Source organism: Lepidochelys kempii, chromosome 11 (genome assembly GCF_965140285.1).
Source record: "Lepidochelys kempii isolate rLepKem1 chromosome 11, rLepKem1.hap1, whole genome shotgun sequence".
Taxonomy (NCBI): Eukaryota; Metazoa; Chordata; order Testudines; family Cheloniidae; genus Lepidochelys; species Lepidochelys kempii.
Window position 1 is genome coordinate 40,099,356 of NC_136390.1, and position 24,538 is coordinate 40,123,893.

The following is a 24,538-nucleotide window of genomic DNA, read 5'->3' on the forward strand; positions in this document are numbered from 1 at the left end:
GATTCTTAACTACATCCAGACTTCAGTTACACCTCTGTGTTTTAAATGCTAAATGCTATATCGTTAATGCACCTATCTGGTCACATGCAGGATTTGCATAAAAACTGAGATCACCGAGTAAAATACTGATTAATAGGAAGACTATTAATTATAACAAGTTTTGCAGTACAAATAATGCCTCCTGTATAATACACACCAGTTTGAGTTTTTCCCCATACACGTACCTAATAATGTCTTTTCTCCTACACAACACTACCTTCTGTTGTTTTCATTGATAATGCGGCTTTCTCCTTTCACAATACAATCTGATGTTTAGGGGAGAAGGATTGTTTTGGGGTTAAGGTCTGGTAGTTTGGAGATTGGATTCTTTTGTTAACACTGCAACACACTGTGTGACCTTGGCACACCACTTAGGGTATGTCTACATAGCAGCTGGGAAGGTGCTTCCCAGTATGGGCAGGCAGACAGACACACACCAGCTCTGCTCAAACCAACAAGCAGTGTGGTGACAGCTCGGGCTACCCTCGTATGTAGCCAGGGGTCCACCAGTTTGTATTCAGGCAGCTAACCTGAGTCACCACCTGTGCCACTGTGGCCACACTGCTATTTTTACCATGCTAGCTAGAGCAGAGCTAGTGTGTGTATGTCTCCCTGGGCTGGGAAGCATGCTCCCAGCTGCCCTGAATCTCTCTGTATCTGAATTCCCACATCTGTGAAATGGACCCAATAGTGCTTGTACCACAGAAATGCTGTGGCTAACAATGTGTGTGAAGTGGACTGAAGTCACTACGAAAGTGTAAATTATTAGTATTGGTCTGCAGAACAACAATTAGTGTGTTGCACAAAAGTTTCAGAGATGAGAGCAGAAAAGAGTCTGTCCCTTCCCCTGATGTGTGGACATCGTTTCCAGTGAAAGCTAAGAACGTGCACCGAAAGGAGAACATTCTCTCACACTTCCTTTTTCAAGACAAAAGCTATGTGGATGGGATGGAGGGGTTAGGGGATTAAGTAATGCAATATGGAACTTTGGGTCTCTATGTCATTAAAACTTGAGCTGCTTTAATCGAGAACATGGACCAAATTCAGAAGTGACATAAGGAGTCAAAGGTAGCACTCACAAGCTCTTGCCAATGTGTAATATACACCATCATTTCTGTCACCTCTGAATTTGGAACCAGAAGTTGATACTATCTGTTGGCTGTTCAGTGACCTGTATGACAAGTGTTGGTGGTCTCAGTCCAATGCCACTGGACTGGTGTAAACACCCAAACTAACACAAGTGACAGACATTTTAGTTAGCAGTTGGCCTGAATGAGCCTGAAGACTGACCTACCGCCTCAACACCAGATGTTTTCCCTTCTAAATCAAAGCTGAATAACTGGCTCAGCACCATGGGGAATAACTTACATGGCTACTGCCATTGTCCCTGTTCTGTGGGTAATGAGAAGACTCTGGTGTCTAGCACCGTGAATCCAGCATTTCTCACAGCATAAGATTATCTTAAAACTTTTTTTTCATTAATGTTGGGCATGTATTTGGGAGGCTGACACAGCTTACCATATAACTTTCAGAATAGGAAAAGCACTGTTTCCAGCACCACAACCAACCTGGAATTGAAGCAGAAACAAAAATTTAACTAAACCATCAAATAAAGCCTATATCTCAGAGTTTTAGTCCCAAATTAACTGAAACCATTACAGTGATTAAAGAGGCAAAAAAGGGGTAAATGGCTTTGTTGCTCCTTACACCACAACTCTCAGAAGCACTGACTCTTCCGCTACGCTTATGAGCCAGGATCAGGTCCTACACTCTCTCCCATGCCCAGAAAAGATTCTTCTCCCAGGGGCAGCTGCACAGGAAATTGTACAGTTTTCTTGTACAATTTTGCTATTTTGTCACACAGCATTGGTTTAAACACAACAAAATATTTTAAACTGGGATTTTCAGACAGGCCTAAGGGAATTAGAAGCACAACTCCCAATGACTTTCAATGGGAACTGCGCATCTAATTTTCTTAGGTCCCTTTGAAAATTTCAGGCACAAGGCAAAAGTAGTGTTGTGAACTCTGAATAGTTGTTGCCTTGATAATTATTAAGCAACCACTACATTTGAAGCCATCGTTTGGAGTTGTAAATTATGTGTTGAATGTCTGCAGTAAAGTACCTCTAGTATTCTATAGGTAGCACCACTGCCAGGGAAGGATTCTTGCTTCACAGGTTCTTGTTCACAGTTCTTAACATGTTTGTTGTCAGTAACAGGTTCTGCTTGGCTTTTGTTGTATGCGTGTCCTTGCACAGAAGTTAAACCATCCACCAAATTGTTCTGACAATAATCTTCGCCTTCTTCAAACATTGCAGGAAAGCCCACATTTGTGCAATTGTTTGTAGCATTCAGTTTTACATGACAACAATATTTTTCTTCTTTATTCATCTGATCTTTCCTTCCTTTTGGAAGAATTTCTGGAAACTCCAGAAACAGCCAGTTACGATCCTTGAAAAAGTTATTCTTGTGAGTCTTGTAGAATTCATTCCAGTATTTACTAGCTTCTCTTTCATATTTGTCTGGAATAAAAAAATTGGTGCATGGGAACTTAACTGTCATAATAAAACAATATGACATTTAAAAATCAAACTAGCTAATAGCAGAAATACAGGTTAAGAAATTTGATGCTCTCCACATGGTGTTGTTTACATCAAATATCAAGTCTTTGGGCCCAGTCCTTTCACCTGTGTTCAAGGAAAACTCCTACTGGATTTAAAAAGGATTTTACCTGCATAAAGACTATAGAAACACACTTTCTGCATCTTTAATTCTATTTTTGTTCAGTCGCACACAAGGAGAATATCACCAAAATGCACAATAACCTGCCTACCTACGTTTTATTTCATATAAACCAACTCTTAATACTTCCATTTTTATAAATAAGAGATATATTTACTTTATATTAACTATAGGGAAAGATATATGGGCCTCTGGAAATGGGTTTGCGTGTAGCTATATTGCAGACAAAGTTATTACATGCAAAATTACCAAGCAAATATTAGAACATTGAGTTAAAATATTAGTTTGGAGGCCAAAAATAAATATCCCTGGTGTAAGCTGATGCAACTGCACTAAATTTGGTCCCATGGCTCTAAAATTGTCCCGTCCAAAAATCCATAAGCAATATTATAAAAATCTAAACACCTACGGATTTTTAATACACAAATTTGCAAACCTGCTTTCATCTACTGTAACAGCTCATGTATACATACACAGACACACACACACAAACAAACGTGCACCTGTACATTGTTCAGGAAATAAAGAAGCCATAAGCCAAATTATAAAAGCAATGCATCATTTTAGTTAAGCTGTCTCTGCCCTTTCCCCTAAATTAAGAAACATGACATTGAAATTAATACTCTTTTGTGACTTATGAATTTATATGAACAACTGCAAATGTTTTGCTAACTGCAGTTCTCTCTCTAAATATATGCTATTAGAAATCCACTCCTTCAGAGCCATATTCACTGATCAGCGTTATTGCATGTGGCCAATAGCAGCCCATACTCTTTTAACCATATCACTGATGTGCTATAGAAAACAACATGTGCAGGAGTAACAGGAATGCTTGTTTACTTTGCAAACCCTTTAAATAGAGCTGTTAAAAATTGGCCCTTTGTGTTCAAGAATTCTGATTTCTCAGGCAATTTATTTAATATCTAGTACATGATTTAACAACTATTACATACTATATATACATACAGGGCCACTAGTTCTACATCACATTTCTCCTGTCATTTTCCTTTGTATCTTAAAACAAAATTGCCTACAATCACTCCAATTTTGCAAAGTTAAATAAAGCTGAGAACAGCCATTAGAGATGTTTGGCTTAGGAGAGGTAGTGAGATGTGCCAATAGGGTGACAGAATACCCTGTACTAGAGATCTGCATAATTCTTTATTAAAGGGCAAGACCTAGTCATGCTCATTAATGGTGCAGAGTTGTTTTACACTGCAAGTACAGAGTTAATTGAGGTAAAACATACTGGATTTCAAAAGTCTATGTTGCACTTGTATAGATAACTTGATAAAAATGCAAAACTAAGCCTCCTTCTCAAAAGAGTCTTAAATTACTTTCATCTCTTTGTTAAAGTCACAATTTTCCCTAAATATCTGATCAAAACACAATTAAAAAACCTTGCATTTAACTTCCCTATAAGATTTCTAGATTTGATAGCATGTTTAATACAGGAGCACAATGCTTAAAATTAAAGCCTTTAAAATTCAGGTTCAGTAGTTTGTTGGCCAGTCTTTTTTTTTTTTTTTAAACATACATCCTTCACTGCATCGTGTTATTGCCAGTTAGTTTTCCTATCAATATGACAGAACCCATCATTATTAAATTAATTCATTTAACAATTTCTTTATAAATTGATCAGAAAGGAGTGTATTCAACTTACAATGCTCCTGCGCGACTGTCTCTCTTTGTGGTTCAGGCACAGAGAAGGGTAATGTAGTTTCCAATTAAATTAAATTATTAACTTTCCTTTCTTAATCTCTGAAAATTTCATAAGTAAGAAATGTCAGTCAGCCTAGCTTCTGAGTCATGGTTTTTCCTCGCTTCTGTTTATTTTCTCAAGCTGCCCAATTGTAGCACTTTCCAAAACCTACTTCTGAAACTAGGTGCACTGAGCTTCTGAAACTAGGACCCTGCAGAAATTGGTTACTTTGCCTCATTTTTAATGGACTGAGGCTTGTCACAGCTATTTTATTTTAGTGATATTACAGTATTGTAGGAAACTCATTTTTTCCCCCTTACTGCAGTGTCCAAGGCACCAAAATACCTGCTCATTAGCTTCAGTCTAGTTCCTTGTTAATATAAATAGGCCAAAATGTAATCCACTTGCTGAACCAAGCTGGAGTTTTTGGGGAAACATTACTGGCAATGCTTGCCTAATTCAAGTTTTAAACAGAGTGACGTTCATAGAAAATGTCCTTGGATTCTTACATTTCTTGGCAATAAGCAAACACGTGCTTATTTTATTTCTAGCAAGTGTAAATTAAATTATAATTTACTTTCGATGAGGAGTAAGAATGTTACATCAACCACTTGTGTACACAGTTACGTTTTCAACCAGGGGCTCTGTCATAAATATAAAGGGAAGGGTAAACTCCTTTAAAATCCCTCCTGGCCAGAGGAAAAATCCTCTCACCTGTAAAGGGTTAAGAAGCTAAAGGTAACCTCGCTGGCACCTGACCAAAATGACCAATGAGGAGACAACATACTTTCAAAAGCTGGGAGGAGGGAGAGAAACAAAGGGTCTGTGTCTGTCCGTACGCTGCTTTTGCCGGGGATAGAACAGGAATGGAGTCTTAGAACTTTTAGTAAGTAATCTAGCTAGGTGTGTGTTAGACTATGATTTCTTTAAATGGCTGGGAAAAGAACTGTGCTGAATAGAATGACTATTTCTGTCTGTGTGTCTTTTTTCTAACTTACAGTTTTGCCTAGAGGGATTCTCTGTGTTTTGAATCTAATTACCCTGTAAGGTATCTACCATCCTGATTTTACAGAGGTGATTCCTTTACTTCTATTTACTTCTATTTCTATTAAAAGTCTTCTTGTAAGAAAACTGAATGTTTTTTCATTGTTCTCAGATCCAAGGGTTTGGGTCTGTGGTCACCTATGCAAATTGGTGAGGATTTTTACCAAACCTTTCCCAGGAAGTGGGGTGCAAGGGTTGGGAGGATTTTGGGGGGGAAAGACGTGTCCAAACTACGTTTCCCAGTAAACCCAGTTAGAGTTTGGTGGTGGCAGTGGTTATTCCAAGGACAAAGGATAAAATTAATTTGTACCTTGGGGAAGTTTTAACCTAAGCTGGTAAAAGTAAGCTTAGAAGGTTTTCATGCAGGTCCCCACATCTGTACCCTAGAGTTCAGAGTGGGGGAGGAAACTTGACAGGCTCATTTTCAGCTGTTTTCAATAAATGGATGAAAATATTAAATGTGAAGTTGAAAAGATAAACATTATCTTTGTGGATTTAGATAAAGAATGAGAGAATGGAGAGAATGTAAAAGAGCAAGATGACATGGAAGGCGGTAGAATAGGGTCATTTTTCAGTCTGGTGTGCAGAGAATCACTCCCATTCATCATGATGGGAAATGCATGCCCTATTCTCAGGGTATTATGAAGCAAAGAAATAAGGGTCAGAAAAAAAGCCGCAATCACAAGGTATTAAAAGTAATGAAGAGCACATTACAGAAGAAGTATTCACAGGTAATTCAAACACACTCCAATGTGTGCTATCAATTAAAATGTGTGTAACATCATAATGACACAGTCTAGTTTGACAAAGTTCAAGACCTGCAACCCCCATTGTCACCTTAATGCACACAAAAATAACTGTTTTCAGAATACCCTTCTAATAATAGAGAGATTATCGGCCTCCAAGATTAATGCTGTGATAGATTTAATGCCCCAGTTCTGGGAATGTACAAAAACCAAACAGAACAAACCCAGGATTCTGGATTTCCTGTACATGGAGACCTCCCTCCAATTGCCCCTGATCAACACTGTCCATTTCACCAGGTGCTGCAAAAATCTATATTGCTGATTTTTTTCATCAAAATATGCAGTGTAATCTGCCTTACTCTCCTCCTGCATGCCAATGCTTCAAAAACGTGCATGTGTGGAGAGGAGTGCTGGTTTTCAATTGTAGGTAACAGGATCATTCGGGATATGAATTCAGTGAGATCCAACTGTGAGTAGAAATTCCACTATAATGATGCCACCAGTGTGTGTCACACTCTTTGCTTACTTCCCTAAGAAGGTATTCTAGGGACAGGGCAAAGCCCTGAAAATTTTAATTCCTTTACTCCCTCAATTCACCATCCCTCTGAAAGAGGGAATATATAGCCAGCCAAGGAATCTCCTTAGTTCACAGGAGTCACCTTTGAATGACATGAGAAAACACCTTCTGCCCAGGGGCTGAGCAGAATGTCTCTAAAGCACTTCTAGCTCAAGCTGCCAAGGGCATAAAGCTGGGACCAGAAATCCATCGCAGATCTCCTGAGAGACAATGCTATCTGCATCCACTAGCCCACTAAGCTTATCTGCAACCAAATTAAAAAGCAAATGTGAAAATTGTACATGAGAACTTTAGATTTCATCACCCCCAACGATTGCAAATTCACTCCCTTTCCCTATGGTGACAGCACACGCAATGATGGGGGCTTCAATTTGAAGCATTGTAAAGGTCGGGATTCACAACTCTGGAAATTGCAATTTGCATATTTCATCATATTAGGCTGAGATCTGTTGCCCTGGAGAAAGGGAAAATACTTTAAAGGGATAATTGAATAGCTAGGTAAAGGTGAATGCTTTTGGACAAGTTTGTCGTGGTTCATAGGACAAAGGTAAATGAACAAAAAGTGGATTTAATCAAGGAAAAATATAAACAAAAAAAGAGCATTCTTGGAGCATTAGAACTTCTTAGGAATTATGGGTTCAGTACCTTGATCTTCCGGTTGAACTCGCACAAGCGAGTTCTCTGTTGCTTTTTCTCTGGCTCTTTCTTCTTCCTCTTGTGACCACTGCATGTGGTCCCTGCAAAAAGACAGACGCAGAACACGTTTTTAATATGATTTCTCCATAGCCTTTTGGGGGGGACTGCTCACAAATGAACTACATTGTATGTTCCAGTGTCATATAATAAATACATTCTGGTGCAAGAGAATTCTTTCAGCTGGTCCTGATGCAATCTGGAGCTCCTACAGTTCTTGTGTTTAGTTCTTTTGCTTTGTTCTGAGTTCCAGCAGCCTCTATGCTGACAGCTAATATAATGTCCTCTCTTAACTGTACACCCTACTAGCTGATTAGCTGAATGATTCTGTGGCATGTTGTCTTTTTGTTGCTCTCTCTGTGATATTTTCTGTAGCTATCTCTTTGCTTGATGATTTATTCTTACATTGGCAATGGTAGAAATTGTAGTGCTGCTTTCTTTATATTTTTGTAAATTAAAAAATGGCTCTCTTGCTAGCTTGCATTTATCTATGTTGTCTTGTTCTTGTATAAAGTTGATTCATTATGTTGGAGCAATATATTGTCATTCCAGCAAAAACAATGGGTCACCTTAACTTTTCCTCCATGAGTTTATAGTTATACAATTTGGTATCCTGGTGAGCTGAAGTATGTTCTACAGAACTGTACTTTTTAGAAACAACAATTTAATACAGGAATATATTCATTGGATTGGTGAAAGACTTTTGCAATTTCTGTGTATACTTATGGACTACAAAAACATAGATACAGCATCCAGAGGGATGGTGCTATAAAGCAATTAATAGCAAAGCATGAACAACCAGACAGGAATAAAGATTCAGATCTCTTGGCCAATTAATAATTTGCAAATGTCAACCAGACTAGAGTTAATGAATACTGGAGCCAATGCCAGTATCACATTATGCCTATGCCTCCAAAAACACACTTTGATTTTTTGCTATGTGAGACAATTCCCAGGAATGACGCAGGTTCAAATCTTGGAGTTTGTATGAGTTAAAAAAATCTAAGCTTTTGTGTGTTATAGATAACGATGAATCGCTAGTGACATAAATCTCAACCAGAAGAATGATTAAACATAGACTTCCAACTGAAAATGAGGCAAAATCATTGGCATTTTGTTTTCATCCCTGGATTTAGCATGCACCTTGCAAGTTAATTCTTGTTTATATGCATTTATTTCATATGTCACATTAGATGTATACTTGACTGAGTCTACGCAGATCTATTAGCGCAGATTCTGATCCAAAGAATCCACTTGTTACTAATGTTTATCATGAGGAGGACCAAAGGTCATCTATGTAGGAAACTAGTCGCTGCTGAGACAGGGAACATATTTCTATCCAGAAATTCTTACAGGCTATATGGAAGAAGGAAGAGCAATAAGTTTCTGAAAAAAGGCGAACTATGCTGCAATACTTTGTGGTTCCGGAACGCGTTACTATGCTTGTGTAAAATGGTTCACGCTGCTCATTTAACAGATTCATGTCATACCTTAAATGGAACAAAATATGGACCTGACCCTGACAAGTGCTGAACTCCGGCAATTCCTATTCACTCTAATGTAGCTCTCAGATCAGGCCCTAAAGACCTGGTAAACTCCCATTTACTTCGGCATAAGCAGGATTGGGATCTAACTTGTTTACTTTAACTCCTTTCTAAGATTGTTTTCAAACTGTAAGCTTTTGGGGGCAGAATCTTCATTTTTCTCTGTGTTTGGAAAGCTCCTAGCGCATTTGGGGTACTGCCACAATATAAATAATCATCTCAAATGCACAATAGCAATAAAGGTTAATTTTATTTTAGCTTGCACATTAAACTTGAACAGGGCCATGTTCTTCTGCTTTAAAATGCACTGGACACTGTCTTTGAGCATATTACTAACCAGGCTACATTTATTTTCAGACAAGGCCAAGTATCATTCAAGACTCCCCCCAGCTAAGTTATTCCAGAAATCAGCAGCTTCAGACATGTTTTTCACAATAGAAAAGAAAATTCTTTTGTTATGAAGAAGAGGATATGTGAGCTGAAATGAGGAGCAGGGCGGAAGGAATAAGTCAGGCCAATTCCTGAATGTGAAACAGAAACTAAAAAAATATAAAAAGGCTTCTGACAGTTAAACAGCATGTTCACATGGAATATGGCAAACAGACACTGATGCAGGCAGCATTACATAGGGAGGATTCCACATAAAGATGATCAGAGGCTAAGATGTGGACAAACCTGCTGTCATTAACAGTTATACATTTTATTCTCTCTCTCAGCTGCATGCTTGCTTTAACAAATATTTGTCATGGGCAAAGCAAGGAAAATCCCACCCATGTCTGATTTTGCTGCGTTTCTCTTAGAGTCAATGATGTAACAAAGCACGTTCCACACTCATTTGCAATATGTGATGTCCTTATGCCAGCTTGGACACTGAGCTTTAGGACTGATGGTAGGTAGAGTTATATAGAGAGTGACCCTTACTCTATTGCATCAGCGTGAACCATGGAGGACAGGAAGAACAAATATCAGAACAATGGAACAGGTGACATCTGGAACATCAGTACAATGTTACTGTTCTGAGGTAATTCTCCCATGCTCTCATAAAGCCAGCTAGTTCCTATGCACTAAGGACTAAATTCTGCTCTCAGTGAAATGGGTGTAACTTCTAGTGACTGCAGCAGAAGTTATACATATGTAACTGAGAACAAAATTTGGTATTAAGTTTAAGTAGAAACTCTATTTTATACGCAATGAATAATGTTTGCAGTCCCCTAATAAAATGGAAGACAAGAATCCCTCTGCAGACATTAATTAAAATCAGTGCCCAAACGTGCAACTGGGTGCTCAATTCCCAACCATACACGGGCATCTCGTCTGTGTTTTGAGGTTTTTGTTTTTTAAATAAATTTAATTCAGCCAGTTTGCCCAATCTGCTGTTCACAAGATGCAGAGGAAGATAAGAGATGCACATGTAATATGTAATAACTATTCAAACCTGGAGTCCTGAAGAAAGCCAGCCAGTCATGTGTATCACAGAGGGGAAACTGCAGAACTCTGGTGGCTCTTAAAAGACGAGAAAGTCTTGACAACCAGGGAACTTTGTTCATTCTCTAATAGTTAACATAAAAAACAGCATTCCCTGCCTATCCCAAGGGGAATCAGTTACACAGGGATGTGCCTCATGCTATGCTATTGTGCTTCAGGCATCATGGTGGCCTGAAGTTTTCATTCTTAATTAATGATTTATTGCTTTTGCTCCACTGATATTTTCATTAAGCTGAATGAAAGACTCTTGGCTTTTCCCTAAAAGTCTGTATAAGATGCGTGACATGTCTCACACACAGTAGCAAGACTAGAGGTTGCATGCTTTAAAGGAGACTGCTTGTCCTTTCATACAGGCCAACTAGAACTAGGATAAAGCTTACATAAATACTTTAAACACTTCTTCCAAAAGCGCTCTCTAAAGGGACCCTACAAGCTCTCCATCTCAGCTCTGTCAAAATAGTATTCACTTGAGTATGCTTGATGTAAGATTAGGCAATTCTATCTTCAGTTTATTACCCATTTTCCACTAACTTTCCTATTAAACAGGGGGACAAACTGTCCCCACATCTCCACACGTGAAAACCCAGCAGATTACTGGCCTAAACAGGGGGTGTAAATGGAAGCAGACATTTTCTGCATTGTTTGCATAATTTGTCACTTCTTTAAATGATGAAAGATCATGCAACAAGCATCTAGAGAAATATAGCAATATATAGAAGGCAACACGAAAGGATACAGGACCATTTTAATCAAAGCCCCACCTAAATATCTGCCAGTAAATCCTACATGGGTTTAACTGGGAAATCAGGGTTACCTGTTAAATAATAGTACTACATAATTAACAGTACGCCACCACCACATTAACCAGGAGAGAGAAAATTCTGCAAACCAACACATTATTTAATGAGCTTCTTAGCTATGCAGCTTCTTCCTCTAAGATTTATACTCTCTTATGAATATGCATGTTACTAAAAACAAACCTTGGACTGGCCCTTTTTGTGTTTAGCTCTCTCGGTCATGCTTTAAAACATTTGCCCCCATCCTCTGCAACAGTCATAGGCTTGAAAAATGCTCAAAATAGTAATATACAAAGAAAGGTCCAGTTTAAACCTTTCCCTCTACATTATATAATCATGACTGTGGTGATATTTCTATCCTGAGTTTCAATAGAGCGACCCTGCTATCTTTTATGTTGTTGACCCATTTTATCTGCTTTTTTATTGTCAAAATTCTGCTAAAAGCTGGTTTGAAAAGATTTCAATCATACCTACCTGATGGACAAATAAAAGAGACTATTAAAAGATCCAGTAACTTGCAAACCTTATTCAGGTGGATCAGACCTGAGGTCCATCTACACAGTATCCTGTTTGTGACAGTGGCTGGTGTTTCAGAGGAAGGTGAGAACCCTGCAGTAGGTAGAGGCAGGACAATCTGTCCTCACATTAGATCTCATCCTGATCTCTAAGACAATGCCTACACAGCCCGTGGAAGCACGCCTCCCAGCCTGGGTTGACAGATTTGGCTAGCAAGGCTCAAGCCAGCACTCTAAATACAGCTGAATAGACAGTGCTTTGAAGTTGCAGCTCGGGCTGGAGCTCAGGCTCTGAGGCTTAGGAAGAGGGCAGGGTTTCAGACCTCCAACTCCAGCCCAAGCTGCAACTTCAAAACATGTCTACACTGCTCTTTTTAGAGTGCTAGCAAGAGCCCCTTACTCCAGTCTATAGACCTGGGCTAGGAGGCTCACTTCTGAGGGATGTGTACACGTACCCTAATACTTAAGAGACTGGCTTAAATTCTAAAGAACCCCTTCTATGTTCCCTGTCCAATCCGTTTTTGATTCTTATTAAGGCTCAGCAACTTCCTGACACACTGATTTCCAGTTTACTTACACAGTTTTTCACATAATTGCCACCCTTTTTATTTCAGTGAATGTCCCCATGTTCTTGTGTTATGAAATGGGGGAACAGAAGGTCCAGGTCTCCCTTCTCTAGATCAGTCATTATTTTATATATTTTTATCAGATCACTTCTTATTTATCTGTGTCTTAAGGTAAACAACCCCAACCTCTTCAATCTCTCTTCATAGAGATAATTTTTCCAAGCCTTTGATCATTCTTGTCACCTTTATCTGAACTTCCTCTAATTCTGCAAAAACCTTTAGCGATGGGGTGACCAATATTGCAGACATTACCAAGATGAGGCCGAACCACTGATTTACTTAAAGGCATTATGAGGTTCTCTATAATATTTGCCATCATATTCCTTGTCTATCTTGTTTGCTTTTTTTGACCACAGTTGCACACTGAGGACAACAGAGCTGATACAGTTAATTTGAACCCTTTAAGGTATATGAAAAGTTTAAATTTTCCCCTCCAATATGCATTACTTTGCATTAATTAACCGTGAATTTCATTGGCCACTCTGTTGTCTATTCATCTAGCTTGTTTAGGGCTCTCTGAAGTTCCTCACAGTACTCTCTGGTTCTGACTAACCTAAATAACTTTGTGTCAACTGCAAATGTTGCCATCTCTTTACTCACCCAATTTCCAGATCATTAATGCATAAATTAAACAATACGGAACCTAACATGGAACCTTGAGGCACCTGATAACCTTTTGCCACGATGAAAATTGGCCATTTAACCTTACTCTTTGCTTTCTGTCACCTGGCCAGTTTTTGCTCCATAACAGTATCTCACCCATGACTACTTGTTAGTAGCCTAATAGACACAGAGCACTTCATAACCAACAACATCCACAGGAAGGTTAAATTATATCAGATTTCAAGTTTGCTTGCTCCTGGCCTCTATTCTATAACTGTTACCCTTTATACACACCAGCACCCAACCCAGAAAAAACGGTTAACTACCTTTCTGTAACTGTTATTCTTTAAGACGTGTTGCACATGTCCATTTCATTGTAGGTGAGCGAGCACCTCGTGCACAGTTGTTGGAGAATTTTTTCCCTCATCACTACCCATCAGGGTGGTCCCTGCACCCTCTGTCGCCACACACCACTGAATGCTGATATAAGAGGCAGAGACATTCCCAGGCCCCCTCAGTTCCTTTGTACTGGACAGAGTCTAATAGAGAGGAGGGTGGTTGAGTCATGGCATAGACATGTGCAACACATCTTCAAGAACAATCGTTACAGAAAGGTAGGTAACTGTTTTTTCTTCTTTGAGTACTGCACATGTCCATGCCACTGTAGGTGATTCACAAGCAGACAAACGTAGAGGTGGCCTCGGAGTCTACCTGACTTGTGACTGAAAGACAAAACCCATCCAAAACTGGCATTGTCCCTGGAATGACAGGAAATGGCATAATACAAAACAAAAGTGTTGACAGATGATCAAGTTGTCACTTCACAAATGTCTATGACAGGTACTTGTGCCAAGAAAGATGCATATGTTGCCTGCGCTCTAGTAGAATGTGTCAATACCCTAGCTGGTGGGGTTATATTAGCCAACTGGTAGCATAAACAAATGCACAAAGAGACCAAGGATGACATCTTCTGAGTAGACACTGGTCTGCCCCTAGCTCTGCCCACAATTGCAATGAACAACTGAGGATTAAAGGTCTTAGTACGCTCCAGATAGAAAGCTAGAGCCCTTCTCACATCCAGCGAATGTAGTCTCTCCGAACCTCTGGGAGCATGATGTTTCAGAAAGAAAATCGGCAAATAGACTGCCTGGTTAACATGAAAATTAGAGATACTTAAGTGAGAAATTTTGCGTGAGGGAGAAGATAAATCTTATCCCTACAGAAAACTGTGTAAGAAGGGCCTGTTACTAAGGCTTTCAATTCTTCCACTTTTCTGGCCAAGGTAATGGCCACTAGAAATGCTACCTTCATGGACAGGTGCAGCAGACAGCACGCTGCAAAGGGTTCAAAGGTTGGTCCCATCAATTTTGCTCGGACCAAGTTCAGATCCCAAGGAGGAATGGGATTTTGCATTTGTGGGTACGATCTGACCAAACTCTTTAGAAGTCTGGTGATGATGGTTTTGGAGAAAAGGGATCTACTATCCACTGAGACGTGGAAGGCTGAAATAGCCTACCAGATGCTATAGAGCTAATAGCAAAACTCTGTTTTAGATATAGAATACAGTCCAGCACGAGGTTCAGGGGAGCCCACCCTCGAGATATGGCTTTCTGATGGGACCAAAACACAGAAATTCTTCCACTTAGTCAGGTAAGTACTCTGAGTTGAGGGATTTCTGCTATTCCGAAGCACTTTCTGAATATCCTTTGAGCAAGATCACTCAAATGGTGTTAACCACGAAGTATCCATGCGATCAGATGGTCTCAGAGGCTGGGACAGAGAAGGTGATTGTGGTCCTGGGAAATGATGTCTGGATCCAACAGGAGAGACAGCGGAGGCTCGACTGATGTGGCTAGTAGGGTTGAAAACCAGTGTTGATGAGGCCATGTTAGTGCTATAAGAAAGAGACACGCATGATCTTATCTGACTTTGAATAAGAACCTGGGTAGCAAAGGAATTGGAGGGAAGGCATACAGGAAGGAATTCTTCCAGGATAGGAGAAAAGCATCTGTCAGTGAGCCTGGGCTGAGACTTCTCAGGGCACAAAGCTGATGGCATTTTCTGTTGGTCTTTGTTGCAAACAGGTCCACTCGGGGAGTTCCCCAGAGCTGAAAGATGGATTGACCATGTCTGGACACAACAGCTAGTTCTGGTGGTTGAAAAAGGACTTGCCCAGCTGATGAGTTAATGTATTCTGTTCCCCTGAAAGGTAAGCAGCTCTGAGATGAATTGAGTTGTTTATGTAAAAGTCCCAGAGGCAAATCGTCTCTTGGCAGAGTTGGGTTGATCGTGCCCCTCCCTCCCTCTTTATGTAAAACACAGCTGCAGAGTTTTCTGTTACAATTAATACATTCTTCCCTACTATGTGGGGGAGGAAGGCCAAGGAGCAGGACCATCCCTAGACATTTTGGTGCCCTATGCAGCCCCCCCATGGGTCGGGGGGGGGTTGGCCCCAGGCCTCCGCGGGGGGGGAGCAGAAGCAGGCTTGGGGGGCTGGGGGGAAATCGCCCCCCAGCACAAGCCGGCGGAGCGGAGCAGGTTGAGGCCGGGTCGCTCCACTTCCTGCCGTCCAGTGATTGAAGGGGGGGCCCGACCCCATTCTCACGGGGCGGCGGGAAGTGGAGTGACCTGGCCCCAGCCCACTCTGCTCTGCTCCCCTGGCTCCCAGCCTTGGGACTTGGGGGGTAGGGAGGAACCGCCCCCCAGCACTCACCGGTGGCGCAGCTGGGAGCTGGTGGAGCAGAGCGGGCTGGGACACTCCACTTCCTGCCACCTGGTGAGTGCAGGGCGTGCCCGACCTCTGCTGCAGTCCCCCGGGATGTAGGTCAGGGGAAGGGGTGGGGCGGGGGGCAGGGCTGGGGCAGAGCACGGGTGGGAAGAGGTAGGGCGGGGGCTTTGGGGAAGGGGTGGAGTGGGGGTGGGGGCTGGAAGAGGTGGGGTGGGGTGGAGCAGGGGCTTTGGGGAAGAGGTGGAGCAGAGGTGGGGGCAGCTTTGCTGGCCGGGGGATCAGGCTGACCGCTGGAACAACATGCAGCTGCGTAGGGCATCAGGAAATTTGGGGCAATTTGATGCCCCAAATTTCCTGGTGTCCTACGCAGCTGCGTAGTTTGCGTATGAATAAGGACAGCCCTGCCAAGGAGGCTAGAGGTACTGCTCTTAACTCCCTGACATTTATGAGTCTTTAGAACTTACGACAGCCAAAGACCCTGGGTCTGCAGCAACTCTATTTGAGCTCTCCAACACAAGGATGATGTGTCTGTGACTAAAGTGAGGGATGGTAGCGGGAGGAACAAAGGGGATGTGACGTTACACCCCATATTCTTCACAGAGATATGGTTATGATATGAATATGGTATAACTAAGATATACATGAGCCATCTTGCATAAAGTAAGATATCATTGGAAAGATTATAATTTACTGAATGTGATTATCCAGTTGTATGCATGTATCATTTCTGTAACTAAAGTTAGGAATATTGACCATGTAACAATTACATCTGTGTGTATACTTGGGAAACGCCCACCAGACAGAAAGCAATCAGCCTTAATGGGCCATTAGAAAAAGACAATGAGTCTTTGGAGATGTGGATCTCCCGTCTGCATGGAGTTCCTTCCTGTGGACCTTGCAAATAAACCTGGCTTCATAGTTGCTTTGACACTGCAAGGTCAGGTGATAAGATCACCTGATACAAAATACCACCTTGGACACTGCTGGTGTTTTTCCTCTATAGGGGGATGGGGATCAAACAAAGGTTTCCCACCTTAGGTAAATATTTTTTAAGGTTGGGAACGGGGTTAATCTGGACTCTCCTCCATTGCCTACCGAAGAAGAAAGACTGCTGGAAGTACCTGAAAGGACAAAGGAACTAACTTGAAGGCAAAGGCAGGGGTGAGTCCAGACTGAGACAGGGGTCCAGTCTGTAAGAAGAAATAACTGGAACTCTAAACAGAAACTCCGCAACTTGCCTAAAACAACATTTAGGGTAAGAAATTATTTCTTGAAACCAGTCTCTTTAAGATCTTAAGCTTAGTATGCGTGTTTTGTTTTATTTGCTCAGTCTGCTTTGTTCTGTTTGCTATCCCTTATAATCACTTAAAATCTGCTTTTTATATTTAATACATTTGTTTTGTTTATTATGAAACCCAGTATGTGCAATTTCTAACTGGGGGGGGCAAGAAGTTGTGCATACCTCTCTTCACATTGAGGGAGAAGGCGAATTTTTATGAGCTTGCGCTGTGCAGATCTTTCTATACAGTGCAAGACAGTATTATTTTGGGTTTATTCCAAGAGGGGTGTGCACGTGAGTGCTGGATGAATCCTTTCACACAGAGCTGACATCAGTCTGTGTCTACCTCATGTGTGTGCTGCAAGAGGCCAGAGAGCACCAATTCAGCAAAACAGGGAGAGGGAATCCAGGCTGGTGGAGCAGAAGGGGCTCAGTGAAACCCCAGTACATTAAGTGGCATCCCAGAATGGGGGTCTGACCCGCCACAGGGGACACCCATGCAAACTTTCAGAGGATCCATCCATCAAACCAGAGATGACAAAACTAACACTGGCACTCAACCCACTTTGTCCAAACGACAACAACTCGGTGCAAACACTGAAACTAGCCCCGCTACAGCTTTCTGAGAGATAGCCTGGCATGCTGAATTACCCAGATGCATGCTGCCATGTGACTCAGGAGATTGAGGCAGCTGTATGCTGGAGTGAAAGGATGGGCTTTCAGCTGCATCACTAGGTCCCATAACATTTCAAACCTGGATTGCAGAAGATGGGCCTTGGCCTTTGTGAAGTCTAAGACCACCCCAATGAACTCTAGTCTCTGTACTGATTTTAGGATTGGTTTGTCTCCATTTAGTAGGAGTCCCAGCACATTGAACGTGGACAGGACTGTGGATATGCCTGGTATCACTGAGCCTTGGACCAACTTAACCAGTAGTCCAGGTATGAGAACACGTAGGCTCCTAGTTTTCATAGATACAGTGCCACCATGGTCACGGACTTCTCAAACACCTGAGGAACAGCTGAAAGATCAAATGGAACTGATAATGGTACCCATTCTCCATGAATCTGAGAAACTTCTGATAATTGTGGCGTGCTGCATCATGGAGGTAAGCACCCTTTAACTCGAGGGCAGCATACCAGTCCCCCTGTTCCAGGGAGGGAATAACTGAAGGTAGGATAAACATGTGGAATTTAATTTTCTTCGGGAATTTGTTCAACTTTCTTAGATCTAAAATAGGCCTGAGGCCCCCTTTTGCCTTGGGAACAAGGAAGCAGTGGGGATAGTAGTGCCTCATGTGGAAAGGCAACGGGACTTCCTCTACAGCCCCTGCCTGAAGAACAGACTGGACCTCCTCCTGAAGGACAATCTCGTGAAAATGGTCCCTGGAGAGGAATAAGGAAGGGAGGTGGAAAGGGGAGGTAGAAATTAACTGGAAGGCATATCCTAGTCCACCATGCTTTAAGATCCATGATCTGACATTACGTGAGACCAACCACTTAGGAAGTGGAATAAACAAAAGGTGAGGAACCAATGGAATTATGGTCACTGGCACACTGCTCTCGACCAGCCTATTAAAATGGCTGTTTGAACCAGGCAGCTGGATCAGATGAGACCACTGATGCTGAAGAGGAGGGTGGTAGGGGTGCCTCCTATAACCCCTGCCCTTTCTCCTTGGCAGACCTTGGGACCGGGGAATAAAAACTTGGTGCCTGCACAGGAGCTGTGGACAAAACTGTTTCCTTTTCATTGCTGGATCATAGATTTCCAGGAGATTTTAGTGTTGTCCTGAATCTTTTAGGCTATGGAGCCCTGTATCTGTTTTTTTTTCTGAAAACAGTGAAGGACCTTCAACAGGGAGGTCCTGGATGGTGTGCTGGACCTCTGGGGTAGCCCACAAGACTGCAACCAAAAACAGTTTCTCATCGTAATAGCCAATGCCATGGTTCAAGTAGCTGAGTCTGTGCTATCTAAACTATCCTGGAGAACAGTTTACCCTCTTCCACCATTACTGCAAACTGTCTACAGCCCTCTGGTAACTTATCTTTACATTTTATAACCGTTTCCCAGAGAGCGACTCAGGAGTGTCTGAGCTGTAGACTTCCTGAGGAATAAAGTTTGCAACCAAACAGATTCAGTCTCTTTGAATCTTTGTCTTTTGGCGTCAATGCTTAGTGTCTTTTTCTCTTCTGCTCATTGGCAGCTGCCACTATAAGGGAAGCCGGAGGAGGATGAAAGTAGAAATAGTCGTATCCCTTAGAAGGGATGTAGTACCTCCTCTCAGCATATTTTGCTGTGGGAGGCGAGAAGGGGGGTGTCTGCCAAAGCACCTTAATGGGCTCCATAATGGCTTCATTAGTTGGCAGAGCCACTCTGACAGGGGCCACCGATACCAGAACGTTCAGCAACTTGTACGAGATTTCATGGATTTTCTCTGCCTGAATGTCAAGCACAGAGGCCACTCTATTTGAAAGATCTTGATGAGCTCTGCGGTCCTCTGGTGGTGGTGAATCACCTGCCAGCCTCATCTGGTGATGAGGAAGAGGATGCCAAAGGCTTTTAAGGTGGTGGCTGGTCTACGTCCTGCCTGAGAGACTTCTGGCTGGTCAGTACTGAGTTCAGTGCCAGGAACCGGAGAATTTGCTGCCAATGCCCCCAGAATGCTCTTGAAAACAGTGAATGAGATAGTTGAGGGGAGGTCATAGCTTAAGGGGGGACACCCCAAGGTGTCCAAAATGGCAAGCAGTATGGACCTGGGACCCATCCTTGACCAGACCATTGTCCCTTAGAAGGAGGCCAGTGCTGAGGTTACTGCATGACTCACAGTCCCCATCCTTGACAGGATACAGATGACCTCACCTCTGAGAGTCCGAAACTTCTGAAAATGGAGGGGCAGAACCAGCTGGGGTGGGAGAGAGGTAGTCTGAGCCCAGGGATGGCATTACTAGAGATATCATCAGAGGCTTGCCTCTCAACTGCACTGGCTTTTGCAGAAGCTTGGGAGGTAACGGTACCGCAGGCTCTTGACGCAGTGAGGTAGGAGCTGCAACATCAGTACCAGCTATAAAACCTTCTTGAACTGCAGGCAATACAAGTACTGAGATGCTAAGCGGGTCCCTTGCAGCTGTGTTTGCCTCCGGGGTGGCTGGGAGCAGCACTGTCTGATGGTTCTGCAAAGTTCTCTACATTTTGGAGGTGGCAATCCCCTCTTTCTAGCGATGAGAGCTTGAAAGAGAGCTTCTTCCGTGAATGTTAGGCAGAGTCTCTTTGCTTCAGTACCAACACACTCGATCAAGGTACCAAACTTGAGGAAGGCCTAAGTCTTTTCTTTGGTATCAGCAAATGGGCCCGAGAAGCTACAGATAGCTCTGCTGGGGCACTCCACACTGAAGCTGATGTACCTGGGAAGCTTTCCCAACGTGATGACACCAAAGGAGGGCAAAGCACTGCCTCCATAAGTAAGCACTCAAACCCTAACACTCTGTCTTTCTGTGAGCAGGGCTTGCATCCTTTACAAATGTGACATTTGTAACTAATGTGGGATTCCCTCAAACATTTCAAGCAGGCCAGGGGAGGGTTGCTGACTGACATAGGCTTAGTGCAAGTCCAGCAGGACTTAAACCCCAGCGGGTGAGACATCATTCCAGTACTAATCCTACTAAAGATCCTGGTAATGCAGATAAAGAGTGGTCAAAAAAGACCTAAAATGAAAACCTAGTACTAAAAACTAGCTAAAAACTAACTAACTTCTAATAAAGGAGTGAGGGAAGCACTTGTCACGAGTTTGGAATTGCTCTGACAACCATCACAGGCAGTAAGAAGGAACGGGGAGAAGTGGGGAGTCAGGGGCAGCTCTGCCCTCTTATACCAGCATGCAGCGGTGAGCGGCAATAGAGGGCACTCAGATCACCACGATGGGTACCTCCGACGGTACACCAGTTGTCAGTACCTCTCCATCAACTGTGCACAAGGTGCGCACACAACTACCGTGGAATGGACATGTGCAATACATCTCAAAGAAGTGTTATGAATCAGTATCAAACATCAAGCTTGAAGAGGCAACTCACCACATGTTATGTTCAAAAACTTTAGTAGGATCAGTTAAAATCCGTGACCCAAGTGGAGCAGTTGGTCGTCTGTTACTTTGGCACCTCTGCTGCATCTTGCTTTTCCTCAGATATGAAGCAGAAAGCCTTTTAATGACATTCATTTTGATCAGAGACCTGTAAAAACACAATCCATTGAAATTATAGCTTTGCTAGAACTTAATGGTATATGTCACTTAGAAGAGACCTTGGTCAAGTAGTCAATTTGCAATATGGGCTTTAATGATGCAGGTTGTTTTTTAAAATCAATTAAAATGCTTTTTTTAAATGTTAACATCTTTCAAGTGTGCTGGAAACCCAAATAACCCAAAATGTGCTTCTGCTATATAGGAAACAGAAAGTAAAACTTGCCAATCTACTTTCAAAGTCCTGTTAGACAGTGACAAAAAGCCACACACACAAAATGGTGAATCAATGCATTTATGTGTTTTGTTTTTCCATTTGAAAAATGGAAAATGTTATTAGTAATCAAGGTAAGGAAATTATTTTTGGATTATTTTGTTTTTACCTTGACACTGTCCCTTTAAAAAAATAATCAAGAAGTGATCAGAGTGCAAACCATTTGTTCTAGTGGAAACATACTGTTATTCTACTTGACATTTTTCACCCCACTCACGAGGTTACGGTTTTCAAAAGATTTCATTCTAAAGCTGTTACTGTGGTTTCACTCTTTAAAATAGAAAGCGAAATATTCAGAAATGTATTATATACGGTATGCACATGACACCTTTCAAAAACTTCTACTGCGCATTATAGTAATCTGTATTCAATACCTCATCTGAAGTGAATGTTTTCAGATGTTAATTCTACATCCATGTGAATTATAAAGTGTTTGAGATTATTCTATTAAACATGTAATTCTAACCTAGCACCTCTTTTTTTTACATTATTATTACTCTAAAATGTTAACTCTGAATTTGTTCAAACGAGTCTAATAAGCAACGATGAGATGTATGCTGTTGTTAGTACCAGCATCCTGTTTTGTGGGGGCTTTTTTTCCCTTTCTTCTTCTCCATATCCTAGTTGATACAAGCCCTTTTTTAAAGTAAAGGAGTAAAATCGAAATGCTCCTCCTCCTATTTTTACCCTGACGTGCCTTTGTTCTTTTCTCCTTCAAGTGCTCTGCATATTCCAAAAAAAAAATGCTACTAAGTCATTATTTTTAGAGTGTTCTCTCTGCATAAAATGTGTATATAAATCTAATGCACGTAGCATTGAAAACACAACATTTAGTTACAAAGACGCAGACACTATTTAAATGCAAACATTATTGTAAAACAATCTCTGCAAACTGGTTAAAAGATGAAGATTTTTATCTAAGGAAAAAACCAGTAATGCACTATATGATTGACCACAAGTCTTGCACTGTGAACAAAAAAGATTCACTAGATGTATGATCTAAATCTTTGTAAACGAATCAGTTAAACAACTTGAACAATTCCTCAGTTACGATGTGCTTCTGAATGATTAATATTTTAGAAATGCTATTGTTTATTAATTTTAAGCCTTTAAGAGAGCGAGAACAAGATTAACATTTCCTTATATTTGTCCGAAGGCTTAAAAACATATTTCTAGGTTTCCAGTGTCTCATTAACAACAACTGGTACATTAGGGCTGCTGTACCTGCTATATAATAGCTTCTTTGCCAGTACACAGGAATGTATGATTTCACATGGTGAAGGTGTAGCACTTAATCATATAACAAAACTATTTTTTCAATCAAAACCACTTCTAATTTTAATCAGTTTACTATGTCCCTTGGCAACATATTTGGGTAACTAAAATGATAATTCCAATTTACAATAAAACCACCATAATAAAATCATTTACGCTCTGATTCTGCAAAGACTTATGCATGCAAGTTGTAATATTCCTTCATTGGGATCACTCATGCATAAAGTTAAGTATGTACCTAAGTCTTTGCAGGATCAGGGCCTTAGCTAATTTTTTTTATTTACAATAAAACAACAGATTCACATCCTATCAGTACAGCTCTGCAACAGCATGCATATAGACTGCACACAAGAAGTTATTAGAAATGCTTCTGTACAGTTGCTAGGATTAAAAATTAACATACCTACTGCTCCATAATGTAGGATTTATATTATGCGAAGTTAATACTATTTTAAAAGATACAAAAAACAACAAAACAAACCCCAAAACCAAACTGTGATCTCAAATCATTAACAGACTATATAGATCCTTAGAGGCAAATTATGTTATTACATTACATACTGTTTCAAAATCAGCTCCTCCTTCATTTACCTGCCAAGGCCTGAATTCATGCCCTGAATTTCCTTTGCTATAATTGATGTTCAACATAAAATAAAAATTATTCAGATGCTAAGCATAATTTTGCTTGGCTCTCTATCTCATTAAGAACATGAAAAGATGCACAGATGGGATCTATAGACAGGTGGCTAAAATGATTTGGCACGAGTAACAGGTGAAACATTGGGATTTGTATGAGAATTTGACCTTTGTATGAGAATTTGTAGCTGACTAATTGCTGAAGCCTGCAATATTCAAAACATTGCAAGGATATAGGGAAAAGGCAAGTGAAATATGGAAGCTGGAAGTGGTAAGAATGCAGAGGAAAGCCCTGGAACCAGGCTTAGCTCTGATGTGCTGACGGAACTACTGATCATGTGATTAATGAGCAGTGTGGCTACTAAGCATAACATTTAAAAAAACACCTAAGTGACTTAGGAGCCTAAATCCCATTTTCAAAAGTGACTCATCGCTCAATTGCTTCTTTACCTGATTTTTTTTAAATGATCTATTGAAAGAGGTAACCAACTCTCTGCCAGCTATGTGCACACTGTGGAGTTGACACCAGGGAACATTGTTTGAACGTGTTGATTATTTGGTACAGACCCATAGCCAGGAACAAGCAAAACGACTATACACTTGATTATTATAGCAATAATAATCTGGCCTCCATTTGAAAACCCTTCATCTTCCCAGAAATTACCACCCACAGGATTTATATAAAAAATTAGCAACCACTGTAAGCAGAGCCATTTATCCAGCAAAAACACTAGAGGAATAACACGCTAGAAAAGGAGTGGAAGTTGTCCTTCCTGTGGAGTGATGTGTTTAAGCTTTTAGAGGTTCGTGGTGAGATGTTTTATTTCTAATTATCATCTTGACAACCACAGACTCTGCCTCTCTGCCTCAGCTGAGCTAATGGAGGAGATTCTTAAAAAGAAAAGAAAAAAAGCTACACACTCAGTGCAGCTTTCTCACGGCGCACACACAGAGAAGCCGTTATGTTTAAACTGCCAGTTGGACTGGAAAGTATTATTTTTT

The 24,538-nt window shown here is 41.2% G+C and overlaps 1 protein-coding gene across 3 annotated transcripts in view; it reads right to left on the bottom strand.

The window, feature by feature from the left end:
• Positions 1-24,538, bottom strand: part of METTL8 (methyltransferase 8, tRNA N3-cytidine) — a 44,225-nt gene that overhangs the window by 11,573 nt on the left and 8,114 nt on the right. For 2 of the 3 annotated variants that reach the window (XM_073305818.2, XM_073305816.2), the window contains 4 exons: positions 21,188-21,343; positions 7,496-7,587; positions 2,164-2,561; positions 1,558-1,607 (listed from right to left, as the gene is read on the bottom strand). In XM_073305818.2, the coding sequence (XP_073161919.1) occupies positions 1,558-1,607; positions 2,164-2,561; positions 7,496-7,587; positions 21,188-21,330 (683 nt within the window). In that variant the 5' untranslated portion in view covers positions 21,331-21,343. Of the gene's footprint in view, positions 1-1,557; positions 1,608-2,163; positions 2,562-7,495; positions 7,588-10,522; positions 10,591-21,187; positions 21,344-24,538 lie in introns of those variants that run through there. The other variant, XM_073305819.1, reaches the window with a different exon arrangement.